The sequence below is a fragment of the Halictus rubicundus genome, chromosome 3 (genome assembly GCF_050948215.1).
Source record: "Halictus rubicundus isolate RS-2024b chromosome 3, iyHalRubi1_principal, whole genome shotgun sequence".
In the NCBI taxonomy this organism is placed as follows: Eukaryota; Metazoa; Arthropoda; class Insecta; order Hymenoptera; family Halictidae; genus Halictus; species Halictus rubicundus.
The window spans coordinates 924,027-941,924 of NC_135151.1; the positions used below are offsets into that span (position 1 = coordinate 924,027).

General features: G+C 37.9%; 1 protein-coding gene across 3 annotated transcripts; it reads right to left on the reverse strand.

The window, feature by feature from the left end:
• Positions 1-69: 69 nt before the first annotated feature.
• Positions 70-17,509, reverse strand: LOC143352331 (odorant receptor 82a). 3 transcript variants are annotated; one of them, XM_076784685.1, is made up of 7 exons: positions 17,205-17,509; positions 15,674-16,267; positions 12,548-12,655; positions 9,913-10,065; positions 576-686; positions 312-464; positions 70-251 (listed from the first exon to the last, which is right to left on the reverse strand). In XM_076784685.1, the coding sequence occupies exons 1-7, from the start codon at positions 17,442-17,444 to the stop codon at positions 192-194; spliced, it is 1,419 nt and encodes a 472-aa protein (XP_076640800.1). In that variant the 5' UTR covers positions 17,445-17,509; the 3' UTR covers positions 70-191. The 3 variants fall into 3 exon arrangements, with proteins under 3 accessions (XP_076640800.1, XP_076640801.1, XP_076640802.1); XM_076784686.1 differs by lacking the exons at positions 9,913-10,065; positions 12,548-12,655; positions 15,674-16,267; positions 17,205-17,509 and adding exons at positions 5,159-5,752; positions 6,163-7,289; XM_076784687.1 differs by lacking the exons at positions 70-251; positions 312-464; positions 576-686 and adding an exon at positions 9,631-9,848.
• Positions 17,510-17,898: the final 389 nt, after the last annotated feature.

Sequence of the window (17,898 nt, forward strand, 5' to 3'; positions counted from 1 at the left end):
GAAAAACATTCTGTAGAATCAACGAAAAATACTGTCACACTGTCAACGAGAAGAGAAATAGGAAAAACTGTTTGGGATGGTTTCACTTACAAGAACGAATCTAATGCGATATATCTGAAAATTGCATTAATCCTAGCTTTTATTTACATCGTTGTCGGAAACAGAAAAACAGATTTCTATTGTCTACTCCATTATTCAGCATCGTCGAGCGTTACCAATAAGAAATAGTAGGATATGGTCCTATTCATGATCTGAAAATACACATTCCCAGCCATTAAATCTAACGAAAACACAAATACAGTTTGCAGTACCTTGGCGAAGAGATCGACAGTAACCGCCATTAATTTGCACGCCCTCAGGATCACCGATCTCTGCATCAGTATTGTCAGAGTAAGTTTCCCGGTTTTAGTATTGCCATCCTCGTACCAGTTGTTGCAATAGACCTCCTGTCGGAAAATATCGCTCTTCCCGAAGAAAAACAAATTTGACATTTATTGAACAACGTGGTCGAAAAATCGATTGAACGCTGCAGCCTTTTCAAGACCAAACAGGTAACAAAACCTAAGACGAAATACCTCGCTGGTGACCACGTCGCCTGGCCAGGTGTACATGAATGTTTGAAGTATCTTCCCGGTTAGATACAGTGTTATTGCACAGGCTTTTTCAACTGCTATTGCGGCGTTGGCCTGTTACAGAGAAAACATATTTGAATATTAATTTTTTATTATATTCGCAAAGGGTAAGGCACCAAATTACTGTGGGCGTGCCAATTACTGTACCTATATTATTTATACTTATTTTTGAAGCATCATCAATATTAAAACAAGATATATGAGCCGTTTATTTTGAAAGTGGCCTAAGTCCATTTGTCATTTATTTTTTGTTGCTCGTAATTACGTGTGCAATGTCAAGTTATGTAGCTGTCATAAACAATATTTGCGGTTAAGTATATTCAGAGTATATACGATAAATTTGGACACATAAGTTTTCGCAGTCAGTTCAATAATTAAAACCTTCACTTTGAAAGTAGTAATGTCCTTTGGACATTATCAAAAAGTGTCGAAAAGGTTATAGCTTTGTACTAAATGAAATGAAACGAGAGGATTTCATATCAACAAAATCTTTGGAGGGTGCAATTTTTAAAAGGGTAAAGGATTCTAACGGAGAAACAATAAATTGATTAAAAATATGCTGGATGCGTTTTTTGACAGATAAACCATATAAAATTTTCTATAAGATATTATTACCGCGTCGGGGTAGACCAAGAAAGTTCGAAAATATTGTATTGACACCACTTTATAAAAATATAAGACGAATTACAACAGCGAAATACAAGAACATGATGGACTTACTACGATACATACCATCGGAGCACCATGACTTCTTCAAATCCCTTATAAATTAATAATTGCTATTATTGTAATAGCAACTGTAAATTTAACTCTTTTAGATACACTTGAGCAGTATGACACATTGGTATCCTACACGTATATTTTTAATTTTATTGAAACACAAACCCTTAAATATCTCAATTTAAGTATAAGTGGACTTGGGCCACTTTCACAATAAACGGCTCATATAATATTAAACTGATTTTAATGAAAAAATTTAATATCTCTTTTTTAATATTCATTATGCTTTAAAAATAAGTATAATTAATATAGGCACATCAATTGACACCCCTCAGTAATTCGGTCCCTTACCCTAGAGTACTACGAATCAATTTTCCGGCTTGGATGCTGTCTACTTAAAAATTGATGTACTATTTTTTTCAGTCGTATCATCGAACTTCGAACGAGGGGTATACCGACAACTGAGCCGTTCATTGCACAAATCGATTAACTCCATAAAACAAAAAGTTGAGAAATGCGATGAAATAATGTACATTGTTTTTTAAAATTCTCTTTATAATATAAATTCAAATAAATATTGTAGAATGTATAAATACAGATGTAGCTTTCATCTAATGGTATAAAAACTTAATAAGAAAGAATAGCCAAAAAATAATCGTCAGTAATGTTACAATTTTTATGTGACTGGTGGAGTTAATTGATTTGGCAAGTGAAAAAAGTAATAAAGTTAAATTCAGTGTTTAAATTTTTATGTTTTTTATTACAGAAAAAGTTAATTATTATATATTTTTATTACAGATTTTCCATAAAAATGAATATTAACAGTTCTGTTATAATATATTATTTGTGATTAATTCATCAGCAATATACAGGGTGGCCCACATAACTCTGAACAGCTCAATATCTCGAAAACTATGCCATCGATTTTAACGTTCTTAGTCTTAAATTGCATGGAACTGAAGGGCCTTTCTGACTACATAAACGTGAAGTGGCCTCCCTTCCCTTTTAACGGGGGAGGGGAGGTACCTTTATAATTTTAAATGGAACCCCCTATAAAATGTTACATATTTAGATTCTACAGGAAAGAACAAGTCAATTTTGTCTGAAACATTTTTTTGTCAGATACTTCCATGATGAGATATAACAGTTTGAAGTTTCGAGTGGTAGGTACTTGAACCGCTCGGAAATAGCGTTATGGAATTATACGCGCTTGAGTCCTTTGCTTATTCATGAAGAAATAAAATGTACTTTAAATTAAATGTTCAAAATGTCCACCACGGGCTTGTAAACATTTATTTACTCGAAACATCAAAGTTGTTCTAACATTTTTTAACATTTCGGGAGTCACTGAAGCGCAAGCGTTACGTATTCTTTGTTTCATATCCTCTTTTGTCGTTGGTGGTTCAAACATAACTTTGTCCTTTACATATCCCCATAAGAAAAAATCTAATGGTGTTAGATCGGGGGATCGAGGAGGCTATTGACGAGGTCCCCCACGACCTATCCATTTGTTCCCAAATTTTTCGTTGAAAAATTGCCTGGTGATGATTGCAAAATGTGGAGGAGCGCCGTCTTGTTGGAACCACATTTCTCTTCTAACGTGCAGTGGCACATCTTCCAAAAGCGCAGGCAAATGATTTTTTAAGAAATCACAATAACTTGCAGATGTTACAGTTTCTTGACAAAAATAAGATCCAATCACAAAATCTCCTATTAGGCCACACCAAACATTTAAAGACCATCGATGTTGAAAGGGAACACATCGCATCCAATTTGGGTTTTCCACGGCCCAATAATGCAGATTATGTCTATTTACATGCCCTGAATTCATAAAAGTCGCCTGATCGGAAAAAAGTATTTTGCACAAAAAGTCATTTTCCATAACACCCTGCAGCCACTCACAAAATCTTACGCGGTGATCGTAATCTGCTATCGAAAGCTCTTGTGATAAAACCATGTCATATGGATGATACTTTTGCCGTTTCAAAATTCGTTGAATTGATAAACGACTAATATGTGATGTTTGTGCAAGTGTACGTTGACTAATATGAGGATTTAATGTAATTGCAGCAAGAATACTGGCACTATTATTTTCATTAGTGACAGCTTTAGGTTTATTGCGAGTTTTTTTACACAATTCACCGTGCTCGCGAAGCCGCTTTTCTAAATTATGAAATGTTGCATGACATTTTTTGATCCCATAACGTTCAAAAAACATCACTGCTGCACGCCGATAATTTTTTGGCATTCACCTAACGTTAATAACATATTCACTTCTGTGTTAAAAGTAGCCATAATTACAATGTTACTGCTTGAATAACAGCTCTAAACTGAAAACGTTTTCATAGATAAATGAGTCAAACTCAAGAATTGTAAATATTATTGTTTGTGTTTCTTCATGAATAAGCAAAGGACTCAAGCGCGTATAATTCCATAACGCTATTTCCGAGCGGTTCAAGTACCTACCACTCGAAACTTCAAACTGTTATATCTCATCATGGAAGTATCTGACAAAAAAATGTTTCAGACAAAATTGACTTGTTTTCTCCGGTAGAATCTAAATATGTAACATTTTATAGGGGGTTCCATTTAAAATTATAAAGGTACCTCCCCTCCCCCGTTAAAAGGGAAGGGAGGCCACTTCACGTTTATGTGGTCAGAAAGGCCCTTCAGTTCCATGCAATTTAAGACTAAGAACGTTAAAATCGATGGCATAGTATTCGAGATATTGAGCTGTTCAGAGTTATGTGGGCCACCCTGTACATAATGTCTTCTTCATCAGCTGTATGTGAGGACTCGTCATTTCGACTTTTTGTCAAGTTTTTATAGTACTCATGTTTAACAGGAGGAATGAATTTTAGCAGGTCCATCATGTCTCTCCTTTTTTCCCTTGTCACAGATCTACTTTTAGGATATAATAAAGACTGATCTACGTTTTTCAAACTTTGTGGTCTACCTGCTATAGATTTCGTTATATTAATGGCATTAAATTCTGAATCTTCATTATAGTCATATTTGAATTGTATGAGGTGGGGTTTGGACCTTCCTAACTATTCAGCGCTTGCTAGTGCATTTGAGTTGCATTATAGCAACGATTTACATTAGAGTACGGAGTTAATCAAAATGGCCTCTGAAATAAATTATTTATTATTCAATGGCCAAAAAAATTTTGTCGTTTCATGGTGTTAATCTTTATTATTCAGGAAAGTTATTATAAATGTAAAAAGTTATGATTATACCAAGTGCTTTGACACTTAAATTTAAGATTTTGCAAAAAGTGGAGTTAATCGATTTGTGCAGTGAACGGCTCAACTTTGCAGTAGTATAAGCACGCCTGTCCAACTCGCGGTCTGCGGGACACATTTCTCCCATTTCTTCATTCGCTAAGGTGGGAAGTGACGCTCCCCCACTATTTGACACGGTCGTATCGGCAGAAGCCTATGGCATTTGTTTCCATCGCGGACCTATTTCTAGAGTCGCCAGATCAAGACTTGTTCCCCCACTCTAATTTCCCCTCCTACCGCGATATTCCCACATGCATCCGCCACGGCCCGATCACATGACGCGTTTCATCTCTGTCGTGCATACTCCGGTACTGGCACAGAGAGAGGGTAACTTTTTCCCCTCAATTCGTGCACCCTCCCCTCATCGGGCGACACTGGTTGGGCAGGCTTGAGTTACAACACGAGGACTCTGCACGACCGAACTTGTTCCTCGTTTTTGTTCCACAAAACAATTAACATTTGCATTTCAAAATCGGACGTTTCGCATGCAACAATCTGACCTGCCTCCTTAATTCTACTCACCTTGGAGACCTCGAAGATCAACGCGCACATGCCCAAGCAATTGGTCATCATGACGGAGAAGATGATAGGCCCATAAATCTCTTCCATGGTGTCTCGACACTTGATCAAAGTGACATGCCTGTCGATGCAGTTTCGCAAGACTTGTTCGCTGCTCTCCTCGTCGCTCCTACGTTTTGGGAACTCTTCAAGTTCGACGGCCATCGCCCGGAACACGGAGCTCATGCGGAACGCGCACAGTGTGAAAAACGCGTCAACCCCGGAAGTTATGATACAAAACGAGTAACAGATGCTCACCTCGAGCAGGTACTGCGCCACGAAAAACGCGGTCGAGTCGATCGGCAACGGGTAAATCGCCGGAAACGGTGTCGAGCGATTCGCGTGCCGAATCGTGACGCCTATCAGCGGCTTGGTCGAGTACAGGAACGCTGTACTGACCATGCACACGTAGTGGTAGTAGCCTAATCGGTAGAAGGGTAGCATGAACTGGAAAGCGGGCGAGTTCGAGGGCTGCTGCATCGACGTCTCCTCGAACAGAGCCTCGAGTGTGTCGGTCACTTGCACTAGCTTTTCTTTGCAGATCACGAATCGGGAAGCCTGGGAAGATGACAAGTAGACTGCAGATTTCATCGATTTATCAGAAAAATCAGTTTGTCCAATTTTACAACAATGGAATGATCACAGGAATTTAACAATGCCGACGGACTGTTTCCAACTTGGAATTGTTAAAGGGAAGCAGGAACTTCTAAATGACTATTGCAAGTGATGCAGTCAATTTTTATTCTGCATCAAAAACCACAGTCTACCAATAACACTGGTCTCGGACTAATCCCCATGTATTATTTGTTGATTTAAAGTGTGGAACAAAAAATGGGTGAATTATTATCCCGATATTTAAACGAAATGCACAAAATTCTCGTGGCACTCGAACCGTTAAATCGTCAAAGATGAGATACACTGTCGAAAAAAAGATTAATAAAAGACATGCCACCAGCGCTGCGACGTACCCTTATAGTCATGTTGACAATGCCACTAAGAACGCTTAGGCACGCGGTGATGGCACTGATTTCAGTGATGTGGAGGCGGAAAAAGTTGATCAAGGCGCAGAAGTCAAGACAATAGCCCAGTATCCAGAAAATCGGCAAATACTTGCTAGCAATGCTCTGCTGATACGGATACAATCCGCACATGAGAAGGCATCGTTTCACGAAATTAGCGTACTCCTGGTACAGCGGCAACTCCTTCGGCATCGTTCAAGTAGTACGAACAATTCTATCGCAATCGATAAACACCCATCGGCGAACTTTTTTAAAATGGACCTAATTCCTGTTCGCGTAACAACCAGTATCTCTCCGTCAAGGTCCTTGATTACCAGACGATCGATCGTCGCTTTAATCCAATCCTTTAACCTTCAATTTCGACGAACTGCTCGCAGAGTCGAATAATTCATTAGGCTCGATGCGTTCTTCTGCCTCGCAAATTAGACGTTGCAGAGCATTACTGCATATGCACGCGGGGGAAGTTGTTCGGTTAAACGATTTGGACTTCATGGGAGTTTCATTGAATAGGTTATTACAGATGCTGCGCCGTTAACGATGCTTCGTAAATTAGACGTTGTACAGGGTTTGGTGTGTTTGCATGGGGAACTTGACCGGTTAAACGATTTGAACTTGATGGTTTTTTATTAAACGAATGGCGAACGCTGCGGCTCTTAACAATTCTTCGTAAATTAGATGTTGTACAGCGTTAGAAGTAGTTACACGGAGAACTTGAACGGTGAAACGATTTGAAATTCATGGGATTTTTATTCATCTGTCAGATGACACGCTCTTGACGATTCTCTGCGGTGCAAGGGAAAGTTGCGCGTAACGTACGTAGACAAGCATGAGGTCATTTGAAATGATTCTCAAGGATCGGTTAATAACTTGTGAAGGCTGCTACGCAAAGGTGTTCTAACCGTTCCATTCGACCAACTCGTTTTCCACGGTAAATTCGGCACAGTAATGCCTTGATATGTGCGGAAACTTTGGGACTGAGCAGATCCTTACATCAGGTACAAACAATCTATTCTTTGATCTCTCGTCGGTGGTGATGAAAGCAGGAAAGGATAGTCAGCGAACAGAAGTCGACGCACAGTGGTCCGGATCGAAGAATTTAGTGAAATTTTGTTATAACTTTTGAGCTATTAGAAATATTGCAATGAAATCTTCACAAAAATATGACAACCGTCATGTTGGTACCACATATCGTAGCGATTTTGTAAAGGGACATCTTCTAACAAAATTGGCAGATCTTCTTGCAAAAATTGAGCGTATTTCTGTCCCGTCATCAGTCCGTTAACGAAATATGGTCCAATTACTTTGTCGTTCAAAATACCACACCACACGTTTACGCTCCATTGTCTTTGATGATCAATTTCTCGCAGCCAGTGCGGATTATCCACAGACCAATAATGGGCGTTCCGTAGATTAATTGAGCCATGATTAGTAAATGTTGCTTCGTCCGTAAACAAGACATTAGAAAAAAATGAATGATTTTGAAGCAATCCCCATTGACAAAAGTTAATTCTATTTTGAAAATCATTCCCGTGCAATTCTTGATGGAGCGATATGTGGAACGGATGAAATTTATGTCGGGTCAGAATTCGTATTACGCTACTTTGACTTATGCCTGCTTCCCGGGCAATTTTTCTCGTACTCACGTGAGGATTGACAGCTATAGCTGCTAAAATATTAATTTCATTGTCTTCATTAGTCGTGGGATTCTTCCGTTTGTACTGTCTTGCATGTACACTTCCAGTACTTCGAAACAACCTGTACGTATTAGTGAAAGTATGTCTAGAAGGAGTGTTTCGCTCGGGGTACCTTTCTTCATAAAGTAGTCGGGCCTGCACTGCATTTTTTCTACATTCACAGTAAATCGTGATCATATCACACTTTTCAGTCATCGAATATAACATAGCGGAATCGCGTTTGGAAACATACTGATAGTAAATAAGAATGCTGAATAACATTGAAGGACCTTAGTATGTTTACTTTAACTACGACCATAGTATGTTTACTATTTCCTACAAGTCTCAACCGTGATGAACGTGTTCTGCTTCCATATTTTAGTTTTATACGTTTTTTCTGTCCTTGACCTTGAATGACCTTGGACTAATTATAGTCACTGAATTCCTAATGAAAGGGACTATCATTGTAGGTGTTTAAAAAAGGGTGGTTCCATTTAAAAAAGTCAAGGTGACCTTGATATCTCCAAAAAAATGACATAAAAACAAAATTTTTTTTGCATCGTGTCAGCCCCATTGTACCATTCAACTTTGTCCTTACCATATTTTACGTATCTTTAGAAACAACAAAGATATTTGAGGTGGTAACGTTTGGTGACTCACCCTGTATATACTGTAAGTCGTGTCGCGAAGTGAGATTCATGAGAAATTTGAACAACAATAATTTGCAAAGTGGTTTGAAGTGCGAAATGATTCTTGCATAATTATATAGGGAAAAATATATTGAAAATGTTCCGATTTGTCCGGATGTGGAACTGTTTGGAACTTAGAAAATATGTCTTTGTGAATGTAAAAAATTTTGCAAATGTTCCCTTCGGTATTCAATATTATTTTTTAAATACATTATTTGCAGCAATCATTATTAAATGATATCATCTTCATCGCAAAAGTTAGCTCTTCAATTTAAAAGAAAAAGCGAGAGAAAATGTTAAGTAGGATCGAGAGGACATAGCATTGAAGAGAAGCAATTTTTGTGGTGAAAAATACTGTTCTTAAAACGTCCAAATCTCAAGGTTTATTACAACTATAATGTTTATTAAATTGTACTAATTTATTAATTTCCGAGATCCATGGACATTTAAGAAATAATGTTCATTAATTAGATATTGATACGAGAAAGTTCGTTTTTGGACTAAATGTCACTTAATTTTCCGATCCGGATCACTGTGCGCTTATCGACGAGACAATACTAATCCAATATAATTTTTCTAATGATTCTTTTACAAGATTTCTAAGGACACACTCGTGACGCCTTGCTGATTGAAATAACGCCAAACACGCCACAATTTCGATCACATTTACTCGTTTAATTCACGATACAGTAGAACCTCGATTATCCGTTCCACTTATCAGTGGAACGTTTGGATAATAAAACAGTTATTTAGCTACAATTTTAGATTAAATCTTTATCGATTTGTACTTTGAATCGTGTAGGATCGTTTTAGATTGAATTGTTCGGATAATTAAAAATTCGGATATCATCGGTTCGGATAATCGAGATTCGACTGAATCGTGAATTAAACAAATAAATATAATCCGAACTGCACCGTATTTGATCTTATATTAATAAAAAAAAAAACGTCACAAATGTGTTAGTATAAGTTTCATACATTCACAACCGATAGTAGTATCCACAGGATCTATCTGAATTCCATCACCGTGATTGCTTTTCCTCAAAGAAAATCAACTGTACCGTAAGTGTCCAATTCAGAACTTTCTTTAATCATTCTCAAATCTCAGATCAGTTCAGAAAGAATAATGTTACGCCTCTGGTATTATTCCCAGCTTTTATTTACGTCATTGTCCAGAACGAAAAATCAATATTCTATACTGTTCTTCTGTCTGCTATTCAGCATCGTCAAGCGTTACCAAAAAGAAGTAGTATGATATCGTGCTATTCATAATCTGAAAGTGTATATGTTTTGCAACGTTAAGTAGACGTTGAGATGTAATAATAAAATTGCTTTACCTTGGCAAAGAGGTCCATGGAAATCACTAGCAAGTTGTACGCTTTTAGGACCATCAGTTTCTGCGAGAGTATCATGATATAGAGTTTTGTGATTCTAGTGTTCGAATGCTCGTACCAATCATTGTAGTATACCTCGCGACGAAAAGCTTCGTCCTGTCCGAAGAAAAACAGTTTGAACATTTGTTAAGAGCGAAATATAGTAGTGCACAATTAAGTGTCCGCAGTCGGGACCGAATACGGACGCTTAAGTGTGCAAACGAACGGAAGATTAAATACAGGGTGGTCCTTTTAAGTAAGGCTACCTAAATATCTCTTCAGGTTATTGTGGTGCAAAAAATATTTGTTACGTAATGTGCATGGTGTCAATCGTGCAAATATCTGGCAAGAAAATTTTTTCCGACCGTCATTTTTTTCGGATTTATCAAGGTCTTCGGTGTTTTTTGATACATAACTACTTTTTTTTTATTGCATCGTGTAACTGATCGAAAAATACACTCAGATATATATAATAACATGACCTTGAAATGACCTTGGTCTTCGACAATTGAAGTTTTACCTAGAACTGATGTCTATCGAGATCGTAAGCTTTGACCAAGACCCTACAATCAAGAGAGTGAACGTAAATAAACATTGTTTACTGTCGCAGTACTGATGATACCTAACGGTTTGAAATCCCGATCAGTTTCAATGTACAGGGTGTATAAAAATTATATGTCACGACCACCATAGCGTGATTCTACATCTCTGGATCGGTGGAAATCTGTTAAAAAAATTCACCGCAAAATTCACCTTGACCTCGGAAATCAAGGTCAAAGTGTCGACAAATTTTCTTTTATTACTCATCACTCAAATTTTTCGATACTTTGACCTTAAGTTTCGAGGTCAAAATGAATTTTGCGGTGCATTTTTTTCACAGATCTCCACCGATCCGGAGGTGTGGAATCACGCTATGAAGGTCGTGACATATAATTTTTATACACCCTGTACCTATCAGTGTATCGACGTACTGTTTGAAATGAATTACTCAATACAAGAGAAAGTTGATATGGTATTCATTTACGGTAAAGCTGATCATTGTTTAAGGGAAGCAGTTCGAGTGTACAAAGATAAATTTTCAGACCGTAATTGTCCATCACGTTGTACTTATGCAAAGGTGATCAGTAATTTCCGTGAAACTGGTAATGTTGTGGAAAAACGTGTAAGAACCAGAACTGTTAGGAACGAAAGAAGCAAAATAATTATTGTAGATAAAATTAACGAAAATTGACATGTGAGTTCAAGACAACTAGAGCATGAAACTGGTATTTCTAAAACAAGCATAATACGAATACTTCAAGAAGAATTTATCGTTACGTCAGGACCTTCATGGAACAGATTTTGTAAATCATATGAATTTTTCTCTGTGGGATTTGCAGCAATATGAAAATGACGAATCATTTTTTGAAAAAGTACTATTTACTGATGAAGCGTATTTTACCAACCATGGACAGCTAAATCTAAAAAACATGCATTATTGGTCAATTGACAATCCACACTGGCTAAGATCAGTGGCTAAACAAAGACCGTGGAGTGTAAACGTCTTGTGTGGCATTTTAAATAATCAAATAATTGGTCCTTTTAAACGGTACTTTAAATGGAAAATAAAAAGTATGCAACACTCTTTCAAAGTGAGCTACAAATGCTTGTGCATGATATACCGCTAGATATCCGTTTAAGAATGTGGTATTTATCAGCATGGCGGTTCTCCGGCACATTCTACACGCCTTGTCACACAAATTTTGAATTTAATGTTTCCAAATCGATGGATTGGTCGTACTGGAGTTGTAGGATAGTCAACGCGTTCACCTCACCTCATACCAATGGCATTTTTTGGGGGGAAAATTGAAAGAAACAATAATGAACAACCAACTACATCAGAGGACATGAAGAACCGAATAATTAGAGCTTGTGCTGATATTAATTCTGAAACAATTCAAAGATCTGTACAGTCGGTCATTGAACGATTCAGGAAATGTATCATCGTAGAAGGACACAATTTTGAACATCTCTGATGACAACATAAGAGAAAGTGAGTGTTGTTTTAACAGTTAACACACACACACACACCCACACACACATCTGCTGATCGATCTGCATTTCAAGGTCATGTTATTATACATAACTGAATGTATTTTTCGATCAGTTACAGGTTGCAATAAAAAAATGTAGTCATGTATCAAGAAACACCGATGACCTTGATAACTCCGAAAAAAATGACCTTCGGAAAAAAATATTCTTGCCAGATATTTGGTCCATTGACGCCATGCACATTACGTAACAAATATTTTTTGCATCACAATAACCTGAAGAAATATTTAGGTGGCCTTACTTACTAAAGGACCACCCTGTATACTGTATTTGACTGACGCATAGGTCGCTTGCGTTTTAAATACCATTTACAGAACTTATGATGAACATAATGAATATATTGATGCAATTTAGCACCTAGAATTATATAGGATCTGCGGCTATTTAAAGTCTCCTGAATTTTTATTTGAATAAGTAACATTGCTGATTACAAAATCAGTTGCTCTAAGTTACCTCTCTGTATAGAATGTTGCTATTCACGATACAATTTGCCATACACGATACAAACCTCAGAAGTGACTATGTCTCCAGGCCAGGCATAAGCGAGTATCTGGATTATCTTCCCGCAAAGATATAAGCTTAGACCAATGACTTTTTCGAGTGGTATATTTTCTGCCTAACACAAAAAAAAAAAAAAATAATCGTAAAAAGGAAAAATATTCGACGAACATACTCTTTTCCTTTTATTTATACCGCATACATAAGATATCAATTGTGTTAGTGATGCCTTAACTGGAAAGCAACGGCTATACGGCGCAAGACATGGTCGGCCATAGCGTCGCATCAGCGCCAATATGGTGTCAGGTAGAGAGACCTGTTCGGTGAATGAACATAATTTATATTAAACGAAAAAATAACATTTATGATGCCCTCTTCATGTTGAAATTTATACCACATGTCTCGATCTTCCTTTTTTTTTTGTAGCCTACTTAATTCTACATTGATTTATTTAACAGTTGTTCAAACGACATCCCAGGCATTCAAAGTAAGTACAGTCTTTACTCGATACATCTCCCAAATATCTAGCCGATAAAAGACCTAGAACTATCCCCACTTCCGCGGGGTATAGCTCGTGAGGGGCCCCAAAGATCGAGTGGCCTCGGTCGCTGAGGTGTGTAAACATAATACAATAACATAATCCAATAACAAAACTTCTTTATTTTTTTATGGGACTGTCACCAACATATGGCAACATATGGCATTTTTCTAATGAAAATGATACCAAATATGGTATAATTCCGGTGATACTTTCGTAATGAACGATGGAAGTTGAAATAATGAAAAATGAAGTTTTGTTATTTGTTATTTAATTAGTAGTGGTCTCACACCGATAAACCTTGTCTATGTCGGCAGTGTACCAAAGAATAGTATCTTCCAGCCGACAATTGTCCCTGGTCAGACCCGTGTTTTGGACATATATCGAGTAGACACTGTACATCATGAGATCAGCAATTTGTATTTTGAGGTGGTTCAATGATCCTACGATAAGTTTAATCGCGTAATTATCGTTCGCTGATTGATGATCGTTCATCGATCATTTGACTCATTTTTCGCTTAATCTTATGCCCGATTTTTAATACTAGCTATCACTATCAAATATTGTTAGAATTCTGGTTATTGTTGCATTCTGGAACTTAAGATACCTTGTATCTTAAATATAAGGTACGTAAGGTACATAAAGTATTTCCTGGCACTCAGGAAATTAAATAACGATTTGCTAATACTAATTTCAACAGACATGCAGCTTAATTATTCATTCACTGGACAGGACACCCCATGTGTTATTCACAAATCTAATGAAAATTTATATTTATTGTATACCCACATATTCCTCAATGGCTAAATATTGACTGCAATGAAATAGAATTTCGTTCCAATTTAAGGGGAATTAACAGCATACGTACCGTGGCAGCCTTATACTTACGTACACTTCATATTTTAACTTTAAAACCTGACTTATCTCTAAGTGTGTTAGACCCTGATGTACATACCTGCAGTAGAACTTTGACTTATATCGAGAAAATAAGTATTTTGTAAATATTTTGTTCCGATCTGTCGGTTTTGTAGCGGACAACTACTTGCGTACGCTGCTGTATCGCACAGCTAAGACAAATGTAAACAATATTTACTAGTATTCTGCTGAGCAATGTTTATAGTTAGACGTATTACAATAGTGCTGTGATGAATAAAGGAAGAAATATCACACCAGAACAGCGGCGATTAGTGCAACAGCTTCGGAAGGATGGAATGTCCTACCGAAAGATTTCCGCAAAATTAGAAATATCCGTTATGGCTTGCCATCAAGCTATACAACATACTAAACTTCATGGAACACCAGACAACGTTCATCGTAAAGCGAGACCTCGAAAATCTGATCAAAGAACTGATCGCAAGATTCACCGATTGTCTGAAGCGGGTAGATTCAAAACTGCAGTTGCCATCCACAATGAAATATTAATAGATTTCCAAGAAAAAATAAGTGTTAGAACTGTCCAGCGAAGACTTAATGAGTTTCAATTATACGAACGCGTTGCCAGAAAGGAACCGCTCATTTCAGAAAAAAATCGTCGGGCTAGGATTGCTTTCGCGAAAGAACATTTAAACTGGACGTCCCAACAATGGTCCAGAGTAATTTTTACAGATGAATCGAAATTTAATCGATTTGGATCTGATGGTAAAGTATACGTGAGACGTCGCAAAGGAGAAGAATTTTATAAAAATTGTATTAAACCGACAGTAAAAGGTGGTGGTGGCTCGGTACTCGTTTGGGGGGGGGCTATGACAGTGAAACGTACAGGTTATATTCATCGGATAACTGGAATCATGGACAGATACGTGTATTTGGATATTGTAAAAAATGTATTGCTACCATTTGCCGAAGAATGCATGCCAAAAGAATGGATCTATCAAGCGGATAATGATCCGAAACATTCCGCAAAAGTCGTCAAGACATTCTTGAGTGACAATAATATTCACGTAATGAAGTGGCTGGCACAATCTCCGGATCTGAATCCAATCGAGATGCTGTGGATTGATGTCGACAAACATATAAAAAAAAACAAAAACCGAAAAATATTGACGAATTGTACACCATTGTAGAGGAAGCATGAAATTCGATACCTGCTAGCAGATGTGCTAGACTTATCGAATCCATGTCGCGAAGGTGTGCTGCAATTATCAAAAATAAGGGTCTACATACGAAATATTAATGTATTATAATTATGAGTTAAAGAAACATATGAAAATATAGGTGTTTCGATGTGTGCTTAACTATGTGTCCGCAGAAAATTTGACACGTCAGTATAAAAATATAAAAAACTTTTTAATTATAGTAATTTAAAGAAAGCTATTTTGATATCTTATTATATATATTGTAAACTTATAAAAAATATAATTGATTTTCGTATACTTGTTTAACGTATAAGTGTACAGGAAATAATATTTAATTTTATTAACTGTACGTAAGTATATGACCGCCACTCTGTATTTAGCAAATTCTGTTCAAAGTCTACGTAACAAGTCTGACTCAATATTATAGCACAAGGGGTTAATAGACTGCGGACCTTCATGCTAAATAGAAACTGTCTACTCCGTTCAGCCGTTATCTAAAGCATGACGAGACAACCATACTTACCCGAAGTACCTCGAATATCAACGCGCACATCCCCAAACAGTTCGTCAGCGTAACCGAGAGAACGATAGGCGCGTAAATCTCTTGCAACATGACCCCACACTCGATCAGAGCGGTGTGTCGTTCGATGCACTTCCGTAAAAGCTGTTCCCGGTTTTCCATGGGATACGGTTGCTTAGGCAATTCTTCCAGTTCGACGGCCATCGTCCTGAACACGGAGCACATGCGGAACGAGCACAGGGTGAAGAACGCGTCCACCCCGGGCGTGATGAGGCAAAATGATAGTAAGATGTATGCCTCGAAGAGATTATGCGCTACGAAACTTGCCGTCGACACGACCGGCCACGGGTAAACCGCCGGAAGCGATAACGAGCGATTCGCGTGTCTTATTGCGTCGCTTATCAACGGTTTGGTCGCGTATAAAACCGAGGTGGCGAACAAACAGATGAACTGGTAGCAGAATAAACGATAACACGGCAGCAGATACTGGCAAACCGGCGAGCTGGAGGGTTGTTTCATCGCCGTCTCCTTGAAGAGCGTCTCCAGGGTGTCGTGTATGTGCGCCAACTTCTCGCGACGAAGAAAGAATTGAACCACCTGAAAAAGTATGAAGCGATCATATTCGAACGTAATGTTCTGACCCTTTGACTACGGTAATCCTCAGCTCGAGCAAATAACCGGGTACACGGACACATACTTTCAATTCCTTTAATATATTTTTCTTGACAAATAGCAAGAATATGCGTCGGAACTGTAAAATGCAGCATCATTGAATATCGTAGAAAATGTTGGGTATTGATGGCAAAGGGTGAAGATGTCTGAACTCATTTGGAACATCATTTCGTACAACCCTTAGCGAAGGAGGATTTTTTAATTGACTAAAAATATTCTCCTCAGAGGGAGCCTTAAATACCAAGTAAGAGAATAATATTTGAATACCTATCCGTTATTACGTAAAAGATTAAATTATTTAGTTGCGATATTAAGTCTTGAACGCACAGGCCTGATACCGCCAATATGTCAACAGTCATCCTCAATAATTGTTTCATCGAAACAAGAATAAAAACAAAATTCATTATCACAAGTATAAAGCAGACATGCCACAGAATTTGTCACTTTAACGGCTTTCTAGTATCCGAACCCTTCGAACTTAGAAGCTATTCTAACTCCAGAGCCCAGACATTTTACACCAAAAATCATTTTATAAGCGAGAACACGTGAAATGAAAAACATTTACTTATGCCACACTTAAATGTTTAACAATGTATAGAATAGAAAAAATTCAGTAATATGAAAATTGTTCTGAAAATTGTGGTATGATCATTTTTAGTGGCGCCTCAGAGACGCCATTCGAGTGCAAAGCTCTCGTGTATTTTAAGACTAATTTACGAAGCATTCTAACCGAAAGCAGTCAAAGGAACTTATGTTTACGCTTTCAAGCAATTTCTCGTTGGACGATCGAAGAGCTAAACTAACATGTTTAAAGTTTCTTTTAAGTTTCTTTGTCATAAAAACGCGACGAGGACGAATGTACCTTTATCGTTATGTGTGTAAGAGAAGCGAACAAGCTGAAACACCCGACGATCGCGCTGATGTTCGCGATATGAATCCGGATAAAGTTAATCATGGTAAAAAACACAAAGCAGTACAATATCAGCTGCAGGATCGGCAGGTACTTGACGATGCTCTGCTGGTGCGGGAACAGTCCGTAAAGCGTCAGGAGACGTTTCACATGATGAGTGTATTTCCGGTAATACAGCATTTCCCTTGACATCGTAGAGAACGTAGGAAAAAACCCTATCGGCACCGATCAAGAACCATCGGTGATCTTCTCTAAAATGGGCCTAATGCTGGTCCGACCATAAAAACCGGTATCCCCCACCGGTCTAGGTCCGCCATTACGGATCGATCGATCATCTACCAATCTTTTCACCCTCCAATTTTCGTTGAATTGCACGAAGAAAATCAGAGTCGTTGAACAATTCATCGCGCACGATACGCTCGGCACTTTCTGAAATTAGACGTTGCGGCACGTTTGCGAAGACCTTGCACGGTAAATCGGTTCGTGGGACTTTCGAAAAGCTATCGAATACCGTGCTCGGCAAAGAATCGTATGGTATGGAATAGGGGATTTATGAAAATGCGTAATGCGCGGAGACGTGAATAATTGAACGACTCGGAATGGTCGCGAGACAGTTCGGTTCGAGGAACGACAGGTGTTGCGTTGC

What these genes read in the sequence shown, in the direction of transcription:
- LOC143352331 (XM_076784685.1), bottom strand. Translation starts at nt 17,444, where the DNA reads ATGTCAAGGGAAATGCTGTATTACCGGAAATACACTCATCATGTGAAA. An exon ending in CCATGGACCTCTTTGCCAAG is followed by an intron (nt 687 to 9,912) that starts GTAAAGCAATTT and finishes TCTCTGTAACAG; the next exon opens with GCCAACGCCGCAATAGCAGT. An exon ending in CTGTCGATCTCTTCGCCAAG is followed by an intron (nt 252 to 311) that starts GTACTGCAAACT and finishes GTGTATTTTCAG; the next exon opens with ATCATGAATAGGACCATATC.